This window comes from Salvelinus alpinus, chromosome 2 (genome assembly GCF_045679555.1).
Source record: "Salvelinus alpinus chromosome 2, SLU_Salpinus.1, whole genome shotgun sequence".
Classification (NCBI taxonomy): Eukaryota; Metazoa; Chordata; class Actinopteri; order Salmoniformes; family Salmonidae; genus Salvelinus; species Salvelinus alpinus.
The window spans coordinates 75,650,280-75,668,954 of NC_092087.1; the positions used below are offsets into that span (position 1 = coordinate 75,650,280).

General features: G+C 43.8%; 2 protein-coding genes across 4 annotated transcripts; one reads left to right on the top strand and one right to left on the bottom strand.

Annotated features, from left to right (window-relative positions):
- Nucleotides 1-366: 366 nt before the first annotated feature.
- LOC139567753 (NACHT, LRR and PYD domains-containing protein 12-like) lies at nt 367-10,563 on the bottom strand. 2 transcript variants are annotated; one of them, XM_071389226.1, is made up of 10 exons: nt 10,314-10,563; nt 9,545-9,729; nt 7,302-8,945; nt 6,150-6,497; nt 2,898-3,065; nt 2,618-2,788; nt 2,166-2,309; nt 1,917-2,090; nt 1,493-1,666; nt 367-1,280 (listed from the first exon to the last, which is right to left on the bottom strand). In XM_071389226.1, the coding sequence occupies exons 2-10, from the start codon at nt 9,583-9,585 to the stop codon at nt 1,268-1,270; spliced, it is 2,877 nt and encodes a 958-aa protein (XP_071245327.1). In that variant the 5' UTR covers nt 9,586-9,729; nt 10,314-10,563; the 3' UTR covers nt 367-1,267. The 2 variants fall into 2 exon arrangements, with proteins under 2 accessions (XP_071245327.1, XP_071245326.1); XM_071389225.1 differs by having other exon boundaries at nt 10,297-10,563.
- Nucleotides 10,564-10,801: 238 nt separating this feature from the next.
- Nucleotides 10,802-17,926, top strand: LOC139567756 (piggyBac transposable element-derived protein 4-like). Of its 2 annotated transcripts, none has more exons than XM_071389229.1 (3): nt 10,802-12,060; nt 12,151-12,284; nt 17,684-17,926. In XM_071389229.1, exons 1-2 carry the CDS (start codon nt 11,260-11,262, stop codon nt 12,250-12,252), a joined length of 903 nt encoding a protein of 300 aa, XP_071245330.1. In that variant the 5' UTR covers nt 10,802-11,259; the 3' UTR covers nt 12,253-12,284; nt 17,684-17,926. The 2 variants fall into 2 exon arrangements, with proteins under 2 accessions (XP_071245330.1, XP_071245331.1); XM_071389230.1 differs by lacking the exon at nt 17,684-17,926 and adding an exon at nt 14,714-16,698 and having other exon boundaries at nt 10,804-12,060.
- The last annotated feature ends 749 nt before the right edge of the window (nt 17,927-18,675 follow it).

Below are 18,675 nucleotides of genomic sequence, written 5' to 3' on the forward strand. Positions count from 1 at the left end.
CCAAGGCAGATCAGGCTCCTAATCAGAATCGCAGTCAGAATCAGAATTCCCCTATTGGTCATCTGAGTCAATCTCAGCATCAAGTTCCTCCCCTCCACCTGACTCCATCTCATTCAAATCTCAGCGTTATCAGCGCTTCTCGCACCTCCATTCTCGGTCTTGCTATCGTATGAACGACTTCCGCTTCCAGGCCACCCCTCTCGTTTCTCCATCTTCTTCTATGATAATGGCGGTCAGCAAACAAACGTTAAAGGTGCATGCCACCACCTACTGTGCAGGAGTTTGTGGACAATCACGGTTTACAACATCACATTTCTAAATCCTCTTACCCAACTCAGTATTTCTGAGTAAATGAAAGAGCCCTACTAACTTCTAACAGTACAGTTTATTTTAATGAATGTTACATTTTTCTTGTGAACGTTTTAATACTTATTCATCAGCAATACATGTACAATATATAAAATAAACATTTTATTAATGCATGTTTTCATTAATTTTAGAACGTTTTAATGAGTTTAAAAAGGACAAAACGCCCCAAAAAACTGTCCCCTGTGCTTGTAGTGGTATATACAGTAACTTATAACATTTGTTGAATCATGCAAGGCTGATATTCAGTGATGTGGTGGTAAATGCATAAATCACTAATGCAAAAAATCAAAAATCATGTTTTTACTTATCTGGAGTTAAAGTTGGTCAACCCTATTCACTAAATACAAAGGTAGGGAAGATGATTTAGATGGGTTTTTTAAAAAGTATTTTTTATTTAACCAGGCAGGTCAGTTAAGAACAAATTCTTATTTACAATGACTGCCTACGCCGGCCAAACCCGGACGACGCTGGGCCAATCACGGCCGGTTGTGATACAGCCTGGAATCGAACCAGGGTGCCTGTAAAGGCTACATCGTATACTGCAACGTCTTGACTTGACATTGATGTGCAAAGAAATACTGCATGGACTTCGAGGTTACTGAGCATGATTGGGGCTAAAGGTACTGAGTAACATCCTTTAGTTTAGTACACAGGCACTATGGTTACACCCTGAAGGGCATCCTACTCTATAAAACTATATATAATTAACTTTTTCAAGTTTAGGCACTTCTTTAATAAGTCTGTACAACGATCAATTCAGTTGTCTGAATGCAAATCCCAGTCTGCTCCCGAGATACCATCCTGTTCCCTTTACAGTGAACCACTTCACCAGAGCACAGAACTTGAAGATCAAGCCGAGACGCCAAGAAGAACCCCATCAAGCGAGTCAAGACCTCTCTCAATCGTTGATTCTAGAACAAAGAATAGTGTTACCACCATAGACACATCATCCTACAAAATAATCTTCTCATTCCATCCCTATTCTAACAGAATTGTCCCCTGAGGGGCCACACAATCCAATTATGAAAAGTTGACACACACACACACAGGGATCTACAGCCACAAAAGTCTTTATAAATAAATTACTAACATCATTGTAAGCTTTGATGGCATCAGTACTTACTCTAGAGTCTGGAGATTGTAGCGTTGGTTGTCCCTGATGTCGGAGAGAATTCTCAGTCCTTCTTCTCCCGTGTCATTTCCCATCAGACCTAGTTCTGTGATGCTGGAGTGGCTGGACTTCAGGGCTAAGGCTAGGGAGGAGCAGCCCTTCACTGTGATCCCACAGCATCTCAGACTGAAGGGGGGGGGATGTGGGGATAGAGATGGGGATAGAGAGAGAAAGAGTGGAGAAGGTCACCAGAGAGGGAGAAACTCTTCAATTTGTTTTGGTCAACAAGACTACATAAATTGTACGAGTGATTTATAAGTTATTATACCAAGTCATTTTGTGAATATGCTTATAATAATTCATTGTTTGAAGAGCGTGCAATGTGATATCATAGACCAAGCCGTGAGCTTTATAACTCTCTAATGAGGTTACTTACAACAGTCTCTCCAGTGTACAACACCTGGACGTCAGTCCCAGGTAGAGAGTCTTCACACCGCTGTCTCCCAGGTCGTTTCCAGAGAGATCCAGCTCTTTCAGGTTGGTGAGGTTGGAGCTGAGAGCTTTGACCAGCTCCCCACAGCATTTCTCTGTCAGTTTACAGTCACTCAGCCTAGGTGGGGAGAGGTAATTACATTGAGAAAGTTGCCCCCCTCACACACGCACGTGCTAGGTTTGCAGAACTCACCTGAGGGTCTCAAGTGAAGACAAGCAGAACAAGACATCGGCCCAGTCATCCGAGTCGCCCAGATGGTTCCTGCTGATGTCCAGCTCTTTGAGGACAGAGTTGAAATGAAACCCTCTGACTAGGGTGATGCCACAGCTCGCCACACTGGAGAGACAAGAGTAAAGACAAAGAAACTCTTCTATATTCAGCTCCAAACCAAGGTTCAAAATACTGGCTTTCAGAGACTTTAAGTGTTCGCTTTAGACTGCCTGGAGAGATAGATGGGAGGACAGGGTTTGCACTTTTGCGACTATTCTATTGGTTCCATTGTGCCAGGCAAGCTCAATCAACCCAAGTCTGACAAGTATTTGAACTAATTTCAAATAGTATTTGAACCAAAGTCTGTCAGCTTACATGGAGTAGGGGCTAGGGGAGAGTGGCCCGTACATTCTTGGTGGGGTAAGCTAGCTTACATGAGTTTCTCCAGTTGACAGACGGGCAGTCCGAAGGCTTTACAGAGTATCTTGACCCCCTCGTCCTTCAGGTTGTTGTTGCTCAGGTTGAGCTCCCTCAGACTGGGGATGTTCACCAGAAATCCAAACATGTTCTCACAGCACTTCTCAGTGAGCTGACAACAGTACAACCTGGTGGTGGAGGGAAAATGTATGGTACATTTACTACAGTGAACATTCCACTTTAGAATCAGGGAGGTGGAATGTGTGAGTGTACTACAATACTCCAGACAGTACTCACTCCAGTTTGTATATCTGGGTTGACTTCAGTATGTCCATAAGCAGCTCCACCCCCGCGTCTCCCAGATCGTTCATGCTGACGTCCAGCTCTCGCAGGTGTCTGGGGTTGTCTATCAGCAACACCGCCAGAGCGTGACTCAGCTCCAGGCCCAGCTTGCAGTTTGAGAGCCTAACGAAGATTATAATACTTTAGAAGATGCGGCCTATGTGGTCCAGAGGTTAGTGTTGCAAACCCCAGCACATATGTACAGCCTAGGCTACCAGAGTCAGCATGAGTTCAAAATCTGACCCATGCCATTCTGACTCGCAAACTCTCCTAACTCTCCTGTCTCCTCTTCACTCTCCTATCTCAATGAAAATACATTATACCCTTAAAGAATATATTTATGTCAAATAGTTTAGAAGATAAACTGTATTTCCTTATGAGGAGAACTTCATTTGCATTAAACCACAGGATAAACCCATAGGGGAACTGAATTATGTGGTAGAACGACACCGAAGAGGATGGCTGACGTTTCAGTGCTCCTAACCAACTGTGTTATTTTGTTTGTTTTTTAGCTGTGGACCACACTATCTACCTAGAGAGTTGTCATCTGTATTTTTCGTAGCTGTCTACCTACCACCACAGACCGATACTGGCACTAAGACCGCACTCAATGAGCTGTATACGGCCATAAGTAAACAGGAAAACGCTCATCCAGAGGCGGCTCTTCTAGTGGCCGGGGATGTTAATGCAGGGAAACTTAAATCCATTTGACCAAATCTCTACCAGCATGTTAAATGTGCAACCAGGGGGGGGGGGGGGACAACTCTAGACCCGCTTTACTCCACACACAGAGACGCATACAAAGCTCTCCCTCACCCTCCATTTGGCAAATCTGACCATAATTCTATCCTCCTGATTCCTGCTTACAAGCTAAAATTAAAGCAGGAAGCGCCAGTGACTCGCTCAATAAAAAAAGTGGTCAGATGAAGCAGATGCTACGCTACAGGACTGTTTTGCTATCACAGACTGGAATATGTTCCGGGATTCTTCCTGTGGCATTGAGGAGTACACCACATCAGTCACTGGCTTTATCAAAAAGTGCATCCATGACGTCATACCCACAGTGACCGTATGTACTGTACATACCCCAACCAGAAGCCATGGATTACAGGCAACATCCGCACTGAGCTTAAGGGTAGAGCTGCCGCTTTCAAGGAGTGGGACTCTAACTCGGAAGCTTATTAGAAATCCTGCTATTTCCTCCAACGAACCATCAAACAGGCAAAGCGGAGTTGAGTGTAGCAAGGTGTTGCATTCACTCCTCCAAGAGGCGTAACACAGACTACAAAGGGAAGCACAGACGTGAGTTTCCCAGTGACACGAGCCTACCGGACGAGCTAAATTACTTCTATGCTCTCTTCGAGGCAAGTAAACACTGAAACATGCATGAGAGCATCAGCTGTTCTGGATGACTGATCACGCTCTCCGCAGCCGATGTGAGTAAGACCTTTAAACAGGTCAACATTCACAAGACCGCAGGGCCAGACAGATTACCAGGATGTGTACTCACAGCATGCACTGACCAACTGGCAAGTGTCTTCACTGACATTTTCAACTTCTCCCTGTCTGAGTCTGTAATACCAACATGTTTCAAGCAGACCAGCATAGTCCCTGTGCCCAAGAACACTAAGGTAACCTGCCCAAATGACTACCGACCTGTAGCACTCAAGTCTGTAGACATATAGCGCTTTGAAAGGCTGACGGCTCACATCAATACCATTATCCCAAGAAACTCTAGACCCATTCCAATTTGCATATCTTCCAACAGATCCACAGATGATGCAATCTCTATTGCACTCCACACTTCCCTTTCCCACCTTGACAAAAGGAACACCTATGTGAGAATGCCATTCATTGACTGCTGCTCAGCGTACAACACCATAGTGCCCTCAAAGCTCATTACTATGCTAAGGACCCTTGGACTAAACACCTCGCTCTGCAACTAGATCCTGGACTTCCTGACGGGCCACCCCCAGGTGGTAATGGTAGGTAACAACACATCCGCCATGCTGATCCTCAACACGGGGGCCCCTCAAGGGTGCGTACTCAGTCACCTCCTGTACTCCCTGTTCACTCATGACTGCACGGCCAGGCACGACTCCAACACCATCATTAAGTCTGCCCGATGACACAAGAGTGGTAGGCCTGATCATCGACAACGACGAGACAGCCTATAGGGAGGAGGTCAGAGACCTGGCTGTGTGGTGTCAGGACAACTCTCCCTCAACATGATCAAGACAAAGGAGATGATTGTGGACTACAGAAAAAGGAGGACCCGAGCACGCCCGCATTCTCTTTGACGGGGAGCAGTGGAGCAGGTTGAGAGCTTCAAGTTCCTTGGTGTCCACATCACCAACAAACTAACATGGTCCAAGCACACCAAGACAGTCATGAAGAGGGCACGACAAAACCTATTCCCCATCAGGAGACTGAAAAAATGTGTCATGTGTCCTCAGATCCTCAAAAGGTTCTACAGCTGCACCATCGAGAGCATTCTGACTGGGTGCATCACTGCCTGGTATGGCCACTGCTCGGCCTCCAACCGCAAGGCACTACAGAGGGTAGTGCGTACGGCCCAGTACATCACTGGGGCCAAGCTTCCTGCCATCCAGGACTTCTATACCAGACGGTGTCAGAGCAAGTCAAAAAAATTCTCAAAGACTCCAGCCACCCTAGTCAGACTGTTCTCTCTGCTAGTGGTACCGGAGTGCCAAGTCTAGGTACAGGAGGCTTCTAAACAGCTTCTACCCCCAAGCCATAAGACTCCTTAACATCTAATCAAATGGCTACCCAGACTATTTGTATAGCCCCCCCCCCTTTACACTGCTGCTACTCTGTTATTATCTATGCATAGTCACTTTAATAACTCTACCTACATGTACATATTACCACAATTACCTCGACTAACTGGTGCCGCCGCACATTGACTCTGCACCGGTACCCCTGTATATAGCCTCGCTATTGTCATTTTACTGTTGCTCTTAAATTATTTAGTTACTTTTATTTCTTATTCTTATTTTGTTTAACTGCATTGTTGGTTAAGGGCTTGTAAGTAAGCATTTCACTGTAAGGTCTACAACTGCTGTATTCAGCACATGTGACAAATAAAATGATTTGATTTGAATACAATGACGTTACAAGTGGGGGTACACATGGTCAGAACGGGTTTCCTAGCCATTGATTTTCTACCCATTGATCAAAACTCACTTCAGGATCTGCAGTTTGCAATAAACAACCTTCAGTCCGTCAACGAGATGAAACACGCCGGCTTCTCCCGGTTCATTGCCGCTCAGATCCAGCTCTCGCAGGTGCAAGGGGTTGGATTTGAGAGCTTTGGCCAGAGCGGCGAAGCCATCCTGTTTCACCCTGCAGCCGGACAGTTTCAGTCTCTCCAGTCGGCAATGTGGCTTGGCCAGGCCGGCCGCCAGCAGCTGCACTCCTGAGTCTTTCAGCGTGTTGAAACTCAGGTCCAGAGCTTTCAGATTGCACAACTTTGAGGTGAGCGCCGAGGCCAGATCTTCACAGAATATCTCAGTCAGATTGTGATATGACAGCCTGGTGGGAAGGGGGGTTAGGGAATCAAAAAGAACATAGCCATATTAGCAGACATTAAACCAACATAACTGTGCAATGATCACAAGACAGGTCCAACAAACCTGAATTACCTGTGACGACAATTATCTTGTGCGTTACAGACATTTCATATCGATATATACAGTGAGCGCCAAACGTATTGAGTTAGTGACACCTTTTTGGTTTGTTTGTACTTCAACACTACGGATTTAGAATGATACAATGACTATGAGGTTCAAGTGCAGACTGTCAGCTTTTGAGGTATTTTCATCCATATCGGGTGAACCGTTTAGAAATTACAGCACTTTTTGTACATAGTCCCCCCATTTTAAGGGGACCAAAAGTATTGTGCCAAATTCACTTGCGTATTAAAGTAGTAAAAAGTTAAGTATTTGGTCCCATATTCATCGCACATAACTACATAAAGTTTGTGACTCTACAAATTGGTTGGATGCATTTGCTGTTTGTTTAGGTTGTTTCAGATTATTTTGTGTCCCAATAGAAATTAATGGTAAATAATATATTGTGTCATTTTGGAGTCACTTTAATTGTAAATAAGAATAGAATATGTTTCTAAACACAATAGTTTTGGTCGTATAAAATGGGGGGAATAGCCCATGTACAAAAAGTGATTTCTAAACGGTTCACCTGATATGGATGAAAATGTTATTATATCACATCCAAAGCGCTGGGGTACAGAGCCAAAACTACAACAAATGTGTCCCTTTCCCAATACGTTTGGAGATCACTGTAATAGCTGGTATTGTTAAATGACCAAGTACTTACGTGGCTGTCTGGGAAGCTTTGATCACTGGCAGCATCCTCAGAAGTTCCTGGTCTCCTCTCTTCTTTACTTCCAACCCAAGCATGTCTATCGGCCCAGTCTCCGATGCCACTAACAGAGTGGCCAGGTCGGACCAATGTGCACGTGGGTATTTGGCATCTGGGGTGATTCCCGTATTGAGAAAGCTCACGCCATCAGTTTCTAAAGAGCTGTCACCCAGTTCCGTCAGGCAGTTCAGCAAGTTGAGTGTCCTCGGTGAAGCGAGATTCTCCATGACCTTCTTCTTGATATACTCTACCGTTTCCGTCAGTGTCTCTGACGAGTTGTAGCCGGACTCTGCGACTGACTGGATGAAGTTCTGCGAGAAGCCGAGGAGGAACCGGAGGAAGAGGTCCAGCTTTCCGTTTTTGCTCTGCAAAGCCATGTCCACTGCATTCCTCAGGCTGTTGCAGGATTGAAGAAACCACATTGCGGCAAAGAACTCCTGGATGGTGGTATGCCCAAAGTAGTAGATCTTCTTTTGCTGCAGCCCAATATCCTCCCTGAAGATGGGTATGTTCACTTTTGCGTACACAGCTGCCACTTGGACATCAATGTTGCACTCTCTTAGGTCTTCCTCGTAGAAAACCGTGTTGCCTTTCACCAACTGCTTAAAGGCTAGTTCCCCCAATTTATTAGCCATCTCCTGTGTATTCTGATTCTGTGTTTGCAACCGGGCGAGTAGGTCAGTATACACTGGAGTCAGAGCTCTGCGGTCACATTCTTTATAGAATAGAAATGTCTGTCTCCTGAGGAATGACGCACAAATCGAACAGATAATAGGTATCTGGCACAAGACGTAGAGGCTTTTTGAGTACTTCAAGTAGGCAATAATTGCATTGGCCCGGTCCGTGTCATTGATTGCTTTCCTGAGGAACTCCTCTTTCTGGTAATCTGTGAAGCCTTCGATTTCTGACTCTTCATTGATGTACTGAAAAGGGATGCGACTGACTGCTTCAGGTCTGGAGGTAATCCATATGTAAGCAGTGGAGGGAAGAAGATTACCGTTAATTAGGTTTGTAAGCAGTGTCGGCACGGAGGAGGCCTCTGTGACATTGGTCACTATCGGGCTGTTCTTGAAGTCAAGAAGATGTCGGAATTCATCCAGCCCGTCAAAGATGAGCCAAATTCTGATGTTCTCCAAGTTGGAAATTCCAGGTTCTTTCAATTCTGGGAAAAACTTGTGAAGAAGTTCAATCAGACTCAGTCTCTCCTTCAGCAAATTCAGCTCCCGGAAAGGAAGAGGAAATAAGAGAGGACAGTCCTGGTTTCCTTTTCCCTCTGCCCAGTTAAGAATAACCATCCGCGCCTGGCTAGTTTTGCCAATACCAGAGACACCCTTGGTCAGTGCTATTCTGACTCGTTTGTAGCCTAGTTCAGAATCAAAGAATAAGCCTATGGTCCCTTGGTGTCTCTTCCTGTAGGTTGGCTCAATTTGAATGTACTCATGTTGGTTCCCCTCTCCACTTTCATCAGATGGATAATGGAGATCACAATGTATATAAAACGGATGCTCAGTTTTCCCCCCTGGCGGACTCTGATACTTTTTCTTCAGGATGGCTTTGAGCTTATTGCTGAGTTTTGCCAGATTGGAGGCAGAGACATCCCTGTTGAATTGGCCAAACAAAGCATGTCATTTCTATACAGAGCAGGCATACCTGTGAACAGTTTCAACCATATTGTCTGTTAACTATATATATGGTCTATTCTTGTGAGAGCCCACCCGTTGACCCTCTTGAGCCAAATTGTCTCCCTTGCAGATGAACGACAAGACCGTAGGAGCCTTTGAGACCATTCCTATATGGTATGGTCCAGCTTGTTATCTCAATAAAAGTCAGTGCTAGGAACCTCTTGGTGCTAAAATAACATCTCTTTAACATGAATTTTGGTTGGTCCAATGTGATTTACAATTGTACATGGATTCCACAGGAAGTCGGGAGGCAGAGGCGCCCCTCCTCTTCATCACTTTAAATACTGTTGTGGAAGAGTAAACTCCTTCCCGGTCGGTAATGAATATCCTGTATTGAATTCAAGTCTGACGTTTCGTTCTCCACTATCTTCATACCATCAATTCTTAGAACTTTACAGATGGAATAAACTAATGTTAATATGAACATAAAATAGGCCTACAGTGTATTCTAAATTGCACATACATTTCCCACAGACTCATGTTGATCTTGTCCTGTCATGAATGTAGTTGTCTTACCTTGGTTCAGTCTGATGTTCTTTTCTCCCAAGGTGAAACATTTTCCTCAAATCAGGAGAGGCGGATTTCCTATAACCAAGGTTAGTTTCCCTCCAAGGCGGAGGTATCTGTGAAGAGGGCAGTAAGGCAGGCTATCGCGTCCCTCATGTGATGAAGAAAATAAGATCCCACTGCCAACCACAGACCTGTAACACAGATTCTGGATATTGTCTTCCTAACCTTATTAGCAAAAGTGCTGCGTGTATGGGGCTACAGTAATGCACTGGCAATACTGCCTCAATTCAAAGTCTGCTCACAGATTATAAATGATTTGCTAATAAATTAATGCAGTTAAATAGGCTACCTAAAGAAGACAAACTGACAAAAACACGGAGGACCTATCCATTTAGGCCCTATTTTTTTCAATAAATTCGCTTAGGATCAGCCCAAACACACTGCAAACAAAAAAGGGTGAGCTCTAACGGTGCACGAATGCAGTGTAATCCCTGGCCTTCAAAAATAACAAATGGATTATGCAAGGGGGCGGGGGGGTCATCCCAAATGATTTATAAATGCAAAAATACATCTGACTACATCGTCTAAACACTGAACTCGCTTCCGCGTTTCTTTACTTTCTTTCTTTACCTATTTTCTTGGTGCTGGGCTAGCCCACGACCAGGAAATAACTAGCTAAAATACGGCATGCAGTCATCCCATTGCAACTTTATCAACTCTCATTTAATAGCAAACACATGATGCAATTCCATAGTTACTTGTTGGATTTTCTCACTTGATTCTAGTCCATCACTGCGTCTCAGTAAATGTACGTGTTTTAAAATAGGTCGAGGAGGCAGCGTCAAACTCCGTTGCGGTTTCCAGTCAAAACGAGGTACCCGCAAAAGTGCTAAAAATCAAGAACAGGGGCGCGTTCAGCAGGATACAGAGTTTTGGAACGTCCAGATAGAAATATGCTATGTAGAACAAACATGCCTCTTCGATTTGTTCATAATGAATGACGTTCATTTCTATTTGCAATGTTCAAGAACGTTTTGCAAATGAAGGTGACCCTGTTCACACCCAGTACACATTTGAGAGGTTAGATCATTTTTGTCCACCATCAATTAGGTGAAATGTAATCTCAGACCACATATAGCCTAAACATAATATGGCCATAGAAGTGTTGTAAAATAAAATGGTGAGATCCTTATGAGAAGAGATTCCTGCTGGAGAAGAGAAAGAGGTGACCTGGAAGCGGAAGTGTGCGTAATTCATAGGCTATAATGGCAAGACCGCGAATTGTGGTGATAGAAGCGCTGACAATGCTACGAGATTTGGATGAAATAGAGTCAGATGCGGGGGGAGAAACTTGATGCTGAGATCGACTATGATGATGAATTGGGGAATTCTTCAATAGATTCCGATGCTGGTTGCGATTCTGATTATGAGCCTGATCTGCCTCAGCGTCGGCGCAAGAGAGTACGAACGATGCCCACCGTGCAGGTGTCAACAACTCAGATGGAGGGAGAGGAGAAGGACGGCACGGTTTGGATAAAACAGCCAGTGGACAACGCTGCAGGTCGGTTATGAGCACAGAATGGCACCCCATTGGAATCGGGCCCTACACCTTACGCCAAAGGCAGAATCGACAGAGCATTCGACAGCTTCCATTGTTTATGTGACATGCAGATGTTGCAGCACATCAAGGACTGTACTGTAGCTGAGGTCGGACGTGGGACATGTATGTGGATGAGCTGGAAGCGTTCATTGCGCTCCTGTATGTCCGAGGACTGTACGTAGGAATGAACACGCCTTTGGAGAGCTTCTGGAACGAAAAATGTGGGGTGATTTTTTTTTTTTCCCCCGAGAAACTATGCCCACGGAACCGCTTCAGAGAGATCATGCGATACCTGCGTTTTGATGCAAGAGAGACCAGACGCATGCACTTGGAAACGGACAAATTCGCCCTGGTATCAGAAGTTTGGGACGCGTTTGTACAGAACTGTGTTTCCGCTTACAAGCCAGGAGTGAACATTACCGTTGAGGTGCAATGGTTCCCCTCAAAAGCTAAGTGCACCTTTGCGCAGTACATCCCCTACAAGCAAGACAAGTGGGGCATGAAGCTTTTGTTGGCAGCTGACATCGACAGCAAGTACGTGCTGAATGTCTTTCCGTATCTGGGGAAAGGTGAATCCCAGCTTCCTGAAAATGTGGTGATGAGGCTTGTAGAACCTTACCTTGGCGAGGGTAGGAATGTAAACACAGACGAGATCTTCACATCACTGCCATTGGCAAATAAGTTGATTGACAAGAACACAAGCTTAGTCGGGGTTATGAAAGTGAGCCGGGGGCTGCCTCTCTCTGTGAGCAACCAGGCACAGGCAGAGCTGTTCTCCACAACGGCACGACAAAGCAACACGGTTTACAGACGTAAGCCAAGAGAGAACGTCTGTATCCTGAGTAATAAGCTTCCGACAGTTGCTATTGGCGGTGACACAAATAGAAAACCAGAGACCCTGACGCACTATAACAACACAAAGGTATGTTATAACGTTAATACAGCTGCCATGCACGGTGCTCCTCTGTTGTAGCAAAATAATTCTAAGGTATTGTACTGTATTCTATTCCAGGTTGGTGTGGATAAGATGGCCAGACAGTTCACGGTGAAAGCAGATTCCCAACGCTGGCCTGTTGCCGTATTCTACAACCTGCTTGAACTGGCTGCTGGGTGATTATGCAACTACGGACACTTCTATGTCCTCGGGTCAGTTTTGGGGATTTTATAAAACAAATACAAATGTGTATGTTAAGTTCACACTGGAATCACCCCATACTTTTTTAAACACCTCTCTATCAAGTATTTTAGCTACTTTCCAGATGCATTTTATACCTCAATTTCACTATTTTGCCCTTGTCCCTGACCCAGACTTTTAAGCTTCTATGTTTTTCTATGAGAAAACAATGAATAATTACACATTATATAATGTTATGTACGACAGAAATAGTCAATTAAATTAAATCTATATCAATATTTATTGTGAGTATGCCCTTTATATCAATCAATCAATCAATCAATTTTATTTTATATAGCCCTTCGTACATCAGCTAATATCTCGAAGTGCTGTACAGACACCCAGCCTAAAACCCCAAACAGCTAGTAATGCAGGTGTAGAAGCACGGTGGCTAGGAAAAACTCCCTAGAAAGGCCAAAACCTAGGAAGAAACCTAGAGAGGAACCAGGCTATGAGGGGTGGCCAGTCCTCTTCTGGCTGTGCCGGGTGGAGATTATAACAGAACTATGCCAAGATGTTCAAAAATGTTCATAAGTGACAAGCATGGTCAAATAATAATCATGAATAATTTTCAGTTGGCTTTTCATAGCCGATCATCAAGAGTTGAAAAACAACAGGTCTGGGACAGGTGGCGGTTCCATAACCGCAGGCAGAACAGCTGAAACTGGAATAGCAGCAAGGCCAGGCGGACTGGGGACAGCAAGGAGTCACCACGGGCGGCAGTCCCGACGCATGGTCCTAGGGCCCAGGTCCTCCGAGAGAAAGAAAGAGAGAAGGAGAAAATTAGAGAGAGCCAAGATTTTCAAAATTTCCATAAATGACAAGCATGGTCAAATAATAATCAGGAATAAATCTCAGTTGGCTTTTCATAGCCGATCATTAAGAGTTGAAAACAGCAGGTCTGGGACAGGTAGGGGTTCCATAACCGCAGGCAGAACAGTTGAAACTGGAATAGCAGCAAGGCCAGGCGGACTGGGGACAGCAAGGAGTCACCACGGCCGGTAGTCCCGACGTATGGTCCTAGGGCTCAGGTCCTCCGAGAGAAAGAAAGAGAGAAGGAGAAAATTAGAGAGAGCCAAGATTTTCAAAATGTTCATAAATGACAAGCATGGTCAAATAATAATCAGGAATAAATCTCAGTTGGCTTTTCATAGCCGATCATTAAGAGTTGAAAACAGCAGGTCTGGGACAGGTAGGGGTTCCGTAACCGCAGGCAGAACAGTTGAAACTGGAATAGCAGCAAGGCCAGGCGGACTGGGGACAGCAAGGTGTCATCATGCCCGGTAGTCCTGACGTATGGTCCTAGGGCTCAGGTTCTCAGAGAGAAAGAGAGAACGAGAGAATTAGAGAGAGCATACTTAAATTCACACAGGACACTGGATAAGACAGGAGAAGTACTCCAGGTAACCAACTGACCCTAGCCCCCCGACACAAACTACTGCAGCATAAATACTGGAGGCTGAGACAGGAGCGGTCAGGAGACACTGTGGCCCCATCCGAAGAAACCCCCGGACAGGGCCAAATAGGAAGGATATAACCCCACCCACTTTGCCAAAGCACAGCCCCCGCACCACTAGAGGGAAATCCTCAACCACCAACTTACAATCCTGAGACAAGGCCGAGTATAGCCCACAAAGGTCTCCACCACAGCACAAACCAAGGGGGGGCGCCAACCCAGACAGGAAGATCACGTCAGTAACTCAACCCACTCAAGTGACGCACCCCTCCTAGGGACGGCATGAAAGAGCACCAGCAAGCCAGTGACTCAGCCCCTGTAACAGGGTTAGAGGCAGAGAATCCCAGTGGAGAGAGGGGAATTATGTGTTTTTTACACATAATATACCTGTCCTTTGGGAGTGGTGTCATTTCCACCATTGCGGACAAATTCCTCATTAATAACACTTTTTCAAGAGAATATTAATTTTGTTACCATGGAAACATATTGTGACACTGAAGCACATGGCTGCAGCAGACAGTTGTTCCAGATGTGATGTCCAGAAGTTGAAGAAAAATCTAGGTACATATTGGTTGTGTAGAGAATATTTTAATTGTCAGTCATTTCCAAACAGGCTATAATTTCTTTAATTTGTGGTAGAACTTTATATTTTTTTTATATATTTTATGTATTGAGTGTAAACAATATGCTAGCTGTAATACTAACCAAAGCATGCTAAGCAGTCTGTCAATTTTCTCCAGAAACTGTAGAAGTGTCATTTCCATCACAGTCATTTCCATCACAAACTTAAGTGTGGTGGAAATGACACAACCCATTATCGTATTCGTTTTTCCTTTACTTTTTAAAATGTTTACTTTAGGCTTATTTAATCATGTTTTAAATTAATTGAATCTAGAAAATGCTCCAAGGTGAAAACTAAGTAGTATTTGTCTTTATTTTTTGAAGATGCCACATAAAACAGCACAGAGGTCAGAGACATAGAAACTAAATAAAAAATGATCCTATACGATACCAGTAACATCTGCAAAAAGACAGGGAGAGATACTGGAAGAAAAAAGAGAAGGGAGAAGTGATATCTATCTCTGAGCTTACAACGCGAGAACAAAGAAACAAGAGAAGGCAATGGAAATGGAACCAACGGAATAGAAGACAGACTTTAAAGTGAAAGGTTGCAATGGAGACCTACCTAATCAGGCAACACACCACCTCAGTCACCAGATGACCTGCAGCCAGAACATGAGGCTAACATACCTGCCCCTAACTTACCTGCCCCTGATGCACACCCTGATACCCCTTCCTCATCGTCTGCAACAGGAATGAGAAGTCGAATACTTGCTGGACGGAAAAAGGTTGGAAGGGCTCGCTCAAAAGCATACAGAGATCTAATATGACAAATGTCAAACTTGATAATGCTTTATGGAAAGCTGCGAAATACCAAAAAAAGGTATGATCGACTGATGAACAAAATGGCGGGAAAAACAGCTAATGGCGGGAACTCCGAAGAACTTGAAGGATTTTATTGTTTCAAAATGCCATCATTGCAGAGTTAAAACAGAAGTATAAAAAAATGTGCAGTGCCAAGGACAAACAAGTGGCTTCAAAAATGCTCAGAGGCAACATCCTGAGAAAGTATGGCCTGGTCAAAGCCTCAAACAGAATTTTGATTTTCAGCAAAAGCAATGAGGGCAAATGAAAACAGGCCATCAAGTCTTCAATACTCCAAGAAAAAGCAGTGGAACAGAATTAGCACAGCCACAGAAGAGAATCTCTAGATTCTATGAACGTGATGACAACAGGGAAAAAGGACACATTAACGAGGAACAAGAAGAAAAAACAAAAGTGCTTCTTGAATGGCACAATTCAGAACCTTTATCAGAAGTTTAAGAGGGAATATTCAGAAATTCAAATTTCCTACTGTGAATTCTGCAAAATATGTCCTTTTTGGGTTGTCGAGCCAGCAGTCCAGGATAGGGACACATGTCTCTGCAAAACCCACACCAACATCCAGTTCATGGCTGACAAACTACAGCATCACAAAGTGATCCGCTGCAGCAACATTGAGAACCTTATTGAGTCTTTGTGCTGTGAGAACCTTATTGAGTTTTTGTGCTGTGAGAACCTTATTGAGTCTTTGTGCTGTGAGAACCTTATTGAGTCTTTGTGCTGTGAGAACCTGAAGAAGGAGTGCATGTACCCAGAGTGCTCCCTTTGTCAAGCCAAAGAGCTTAAAACATCTGACTTTGATGCTGTTGAGCAGACATGGTGGTTTGAGTGGAAAAACAAAGCTGAAGAGAGAGAAGAAGAAAAACAAAGAGGAAAACATGGAGAAGTTCACTGTACATTTGACAGTAAAAGAAAAGGTGGACCAAGATGGAAAATTCAACTCATCTCAAAGCACCGTCCAGCCCATTGACGATCTAAGTGAAGCATTAATTGGAAAGTGGTGTGTGGTGGAGTATGATCAGGACGTTTACCCTGGTATCGTGCAAGATGTTCACGCAGATTAGTGCTCTTGTGAAAACCATGAGTCGCGTTGGTCCCCAACCGTTTTATTTTGGCCAATGAGAGACGACATCATATGGTACAGAACACAGCATGTGCTTGGACTAGTCCCTGAGCCCCATCCAGTGACCAAAAAGCACATGGAGCTGGATGCCTTGATCTGGGAGGAACTTAGCTCTCTTTCTAAGAATTAGATTCCCTTGGAAACTCACTATACAGTACATACAAAGCAGGGCATAAAATCATACATTAAATAAAACATGTGTAGCTCTCAATTAACTCTTCCCTCTATATATGTGCTAGAATTTCTATTTGCAGCATCTCAAGTGCAAGTTCCACTGTTTTGGAATCTTACTTTGTCTTATATTAATGAAATGTTTAACAATGGTTGTTGTTCAAAATGTTTGCATTAAAATATTGTTTTCATACGTTTTCTTTACATAGATGTCATTTCCACCACACCTTGTCATGTCCACCACACCTTGTCATTTCTACCACACTTTGTCATTTCCATCACACCTTGTCATTTCCACCACACTTTGTCATGTCCACCACACCTTGTCATGTCCACCACACCTTGTCATGTCCACCACACCTTGTCATGTCCACCACACCTTGTCATGTCCACCACACCTTGTCATGTCCACCACACCTTGTCATGTCCACCACACCTTGTCATGTCCACCACACCTTGTCATGTCCACCACACTTTGTCATTTCCATCACACCTTGTCATGTCCACCACACCTTGTCATGTCCACCACACCTTGTCATGTCCACCACACCTTGTCATGTCCACCACACCTTGTCATGTCCACCACACCTTGTCATTTCCACCACACCTTGTCATTTCCACCACACTTTGTCATGTCCACCACACCTTGTCATGTCCACCACACCTTGTCATGTCCACCACACTTTGTCATTTCCATCACAACCCATATTTTGAGGTAAATGAGTATAGTATGTATAATTTGGGTGGGGGGTGGAAATATCTTACTTTTCATGATAAATAAATGTTTTCAACTGTCACCAAGGCAAGTTTATACATTCAGACGTCATGTTGAATTATTAACATTAGGACAACCTTAAAAATCACTTTAAATAATATTCAATACAAGTTCATGTACAAATGTATAAGAAATCCGTTATAAATCAATTGTATGATATTTCATTTTCAACTAAAATGGATGTTTAATGACCTGATGGAAATGACATTTGTCTATAAATTCCTGAATAGTACGATCGTAGCCATTATCAGATATAGTTTCTAGACAAATCAAAGACAAGTACAATACTGGTAAAATGGTGTTTGAATAAGTTTACATTTCTGAAAGTTTGCACGGCCTAAGTGCCCGAAGTTGCATAATCCCCCTGCTATCAACTCGCACGTTTTGTTCACCCTGTGCACAGGTAAGACAACCCCGAGGAGAGATTTCATCATGTAGTTAGAATTGGAGCTTTGTGAGAACCACATGAGCGCCAGGGGCAAGGCAGCAGCGTACGATGTCCCAAATGACGCACCACCGCTCTCCGAGAAGAAGAGACAGTGCCAGGTGCACGGATGCATGCGGAACAAAGACTGCGACTTCTGCGGGACCTGTAAGCGATTTGTCTGCGGAAAGTGCTCATTCCAGAATAAAGATTTGTCGAAGATTTGTGTTGACTGTCATGACATGTTACTGTAAGAGTCTTCTGCTTAAAGGAATAACTGCTGCTATGCATAAAGGCGCACATGCCCGAGAGAGGCCACAACGAGTTCATTAATGACTGACACCAGTATAGGCTGTTTATACGACTGACGCTTGTTATATGCTTGTTATATTATTTTATAATACCGTTATTGGTTTACATTTGCTCGTTGTACACTTTTTTGAGCTGACTAGGCCCATTTAGCCCTATTGACAGTGCGTATTTTGGATACACCTATAGCCTACTAGGTAGACTACTTAGACTAACCTCGGGAAAAACTGGTATAAAAATAAGATGCTTCTAAATTAAATTACTGTGAATGTGATTTCTTTATTGTTCTTTTCGTTAAAATCGACAAATACAATGGAATTACCATTTACATTTTGGTGTTTCTTTCCCTCGATTAAAACAGAACAACCTAGGCTATTATAAAGGTCTAAAACTCCAAATGCAGTCACGCAGCATGACCTATGACAGGGTCACCGGAAAACGTGTGGCGACATTTGCCGCAGCACATTTCAATCTTTTGGTTTAGTTTATTAAAATGCAGTATACTCCATTTTGTTTGTGAGAAAATGTGAATGGGATCAAATAGAGTTTATATTCTTGGGCCACAAAGACTTTTTCAATCCAAAATGATTAACTTGAATGAATCAATAGACACGATAGCTGACAGACTGAGTACATTTTTTTTACAAGGCCTGCAGTTGCAT

Bases quoted from the DNA above. Each gene is read 5' to 3' on its own strand.
- LOC139567756 (XM_071389229.1), top strand. From the start codon at position 11,260: ATGTATGTGGATGAGCTGGAAGCGTTCATTGCGCTCCTGTATGTCCGA. The intron at 12,061-12,150 runs GTATGTTATAAC...ATTCTATTCCAG, and splicing joins CGCACTATAACAACACAAAG to GTTGGTGTGGATAAGATGGC.
- LOC139567753 (XM_071389226.1), bottom strand. From the start codon at position 9,585: ATGTTTCACCTTGGGAGAAAAGAACATCAGACTGAACCAAG. The intron at 2,310-2,617 runs GTAAGCTAGCTT...TTGTCTCTCCAG, and splicing joins TGTCAACTGGAGAAACTCAT to TGTGGCGAGCTGTGGCATCA. The intron at 1,667-1,916 runs GTAAGTAACCTC...CCCCCCCTTCAG, and splicing joins TGTACACTGGAGAGACTGTT to TCTGAGATGCTGTGGGATCA.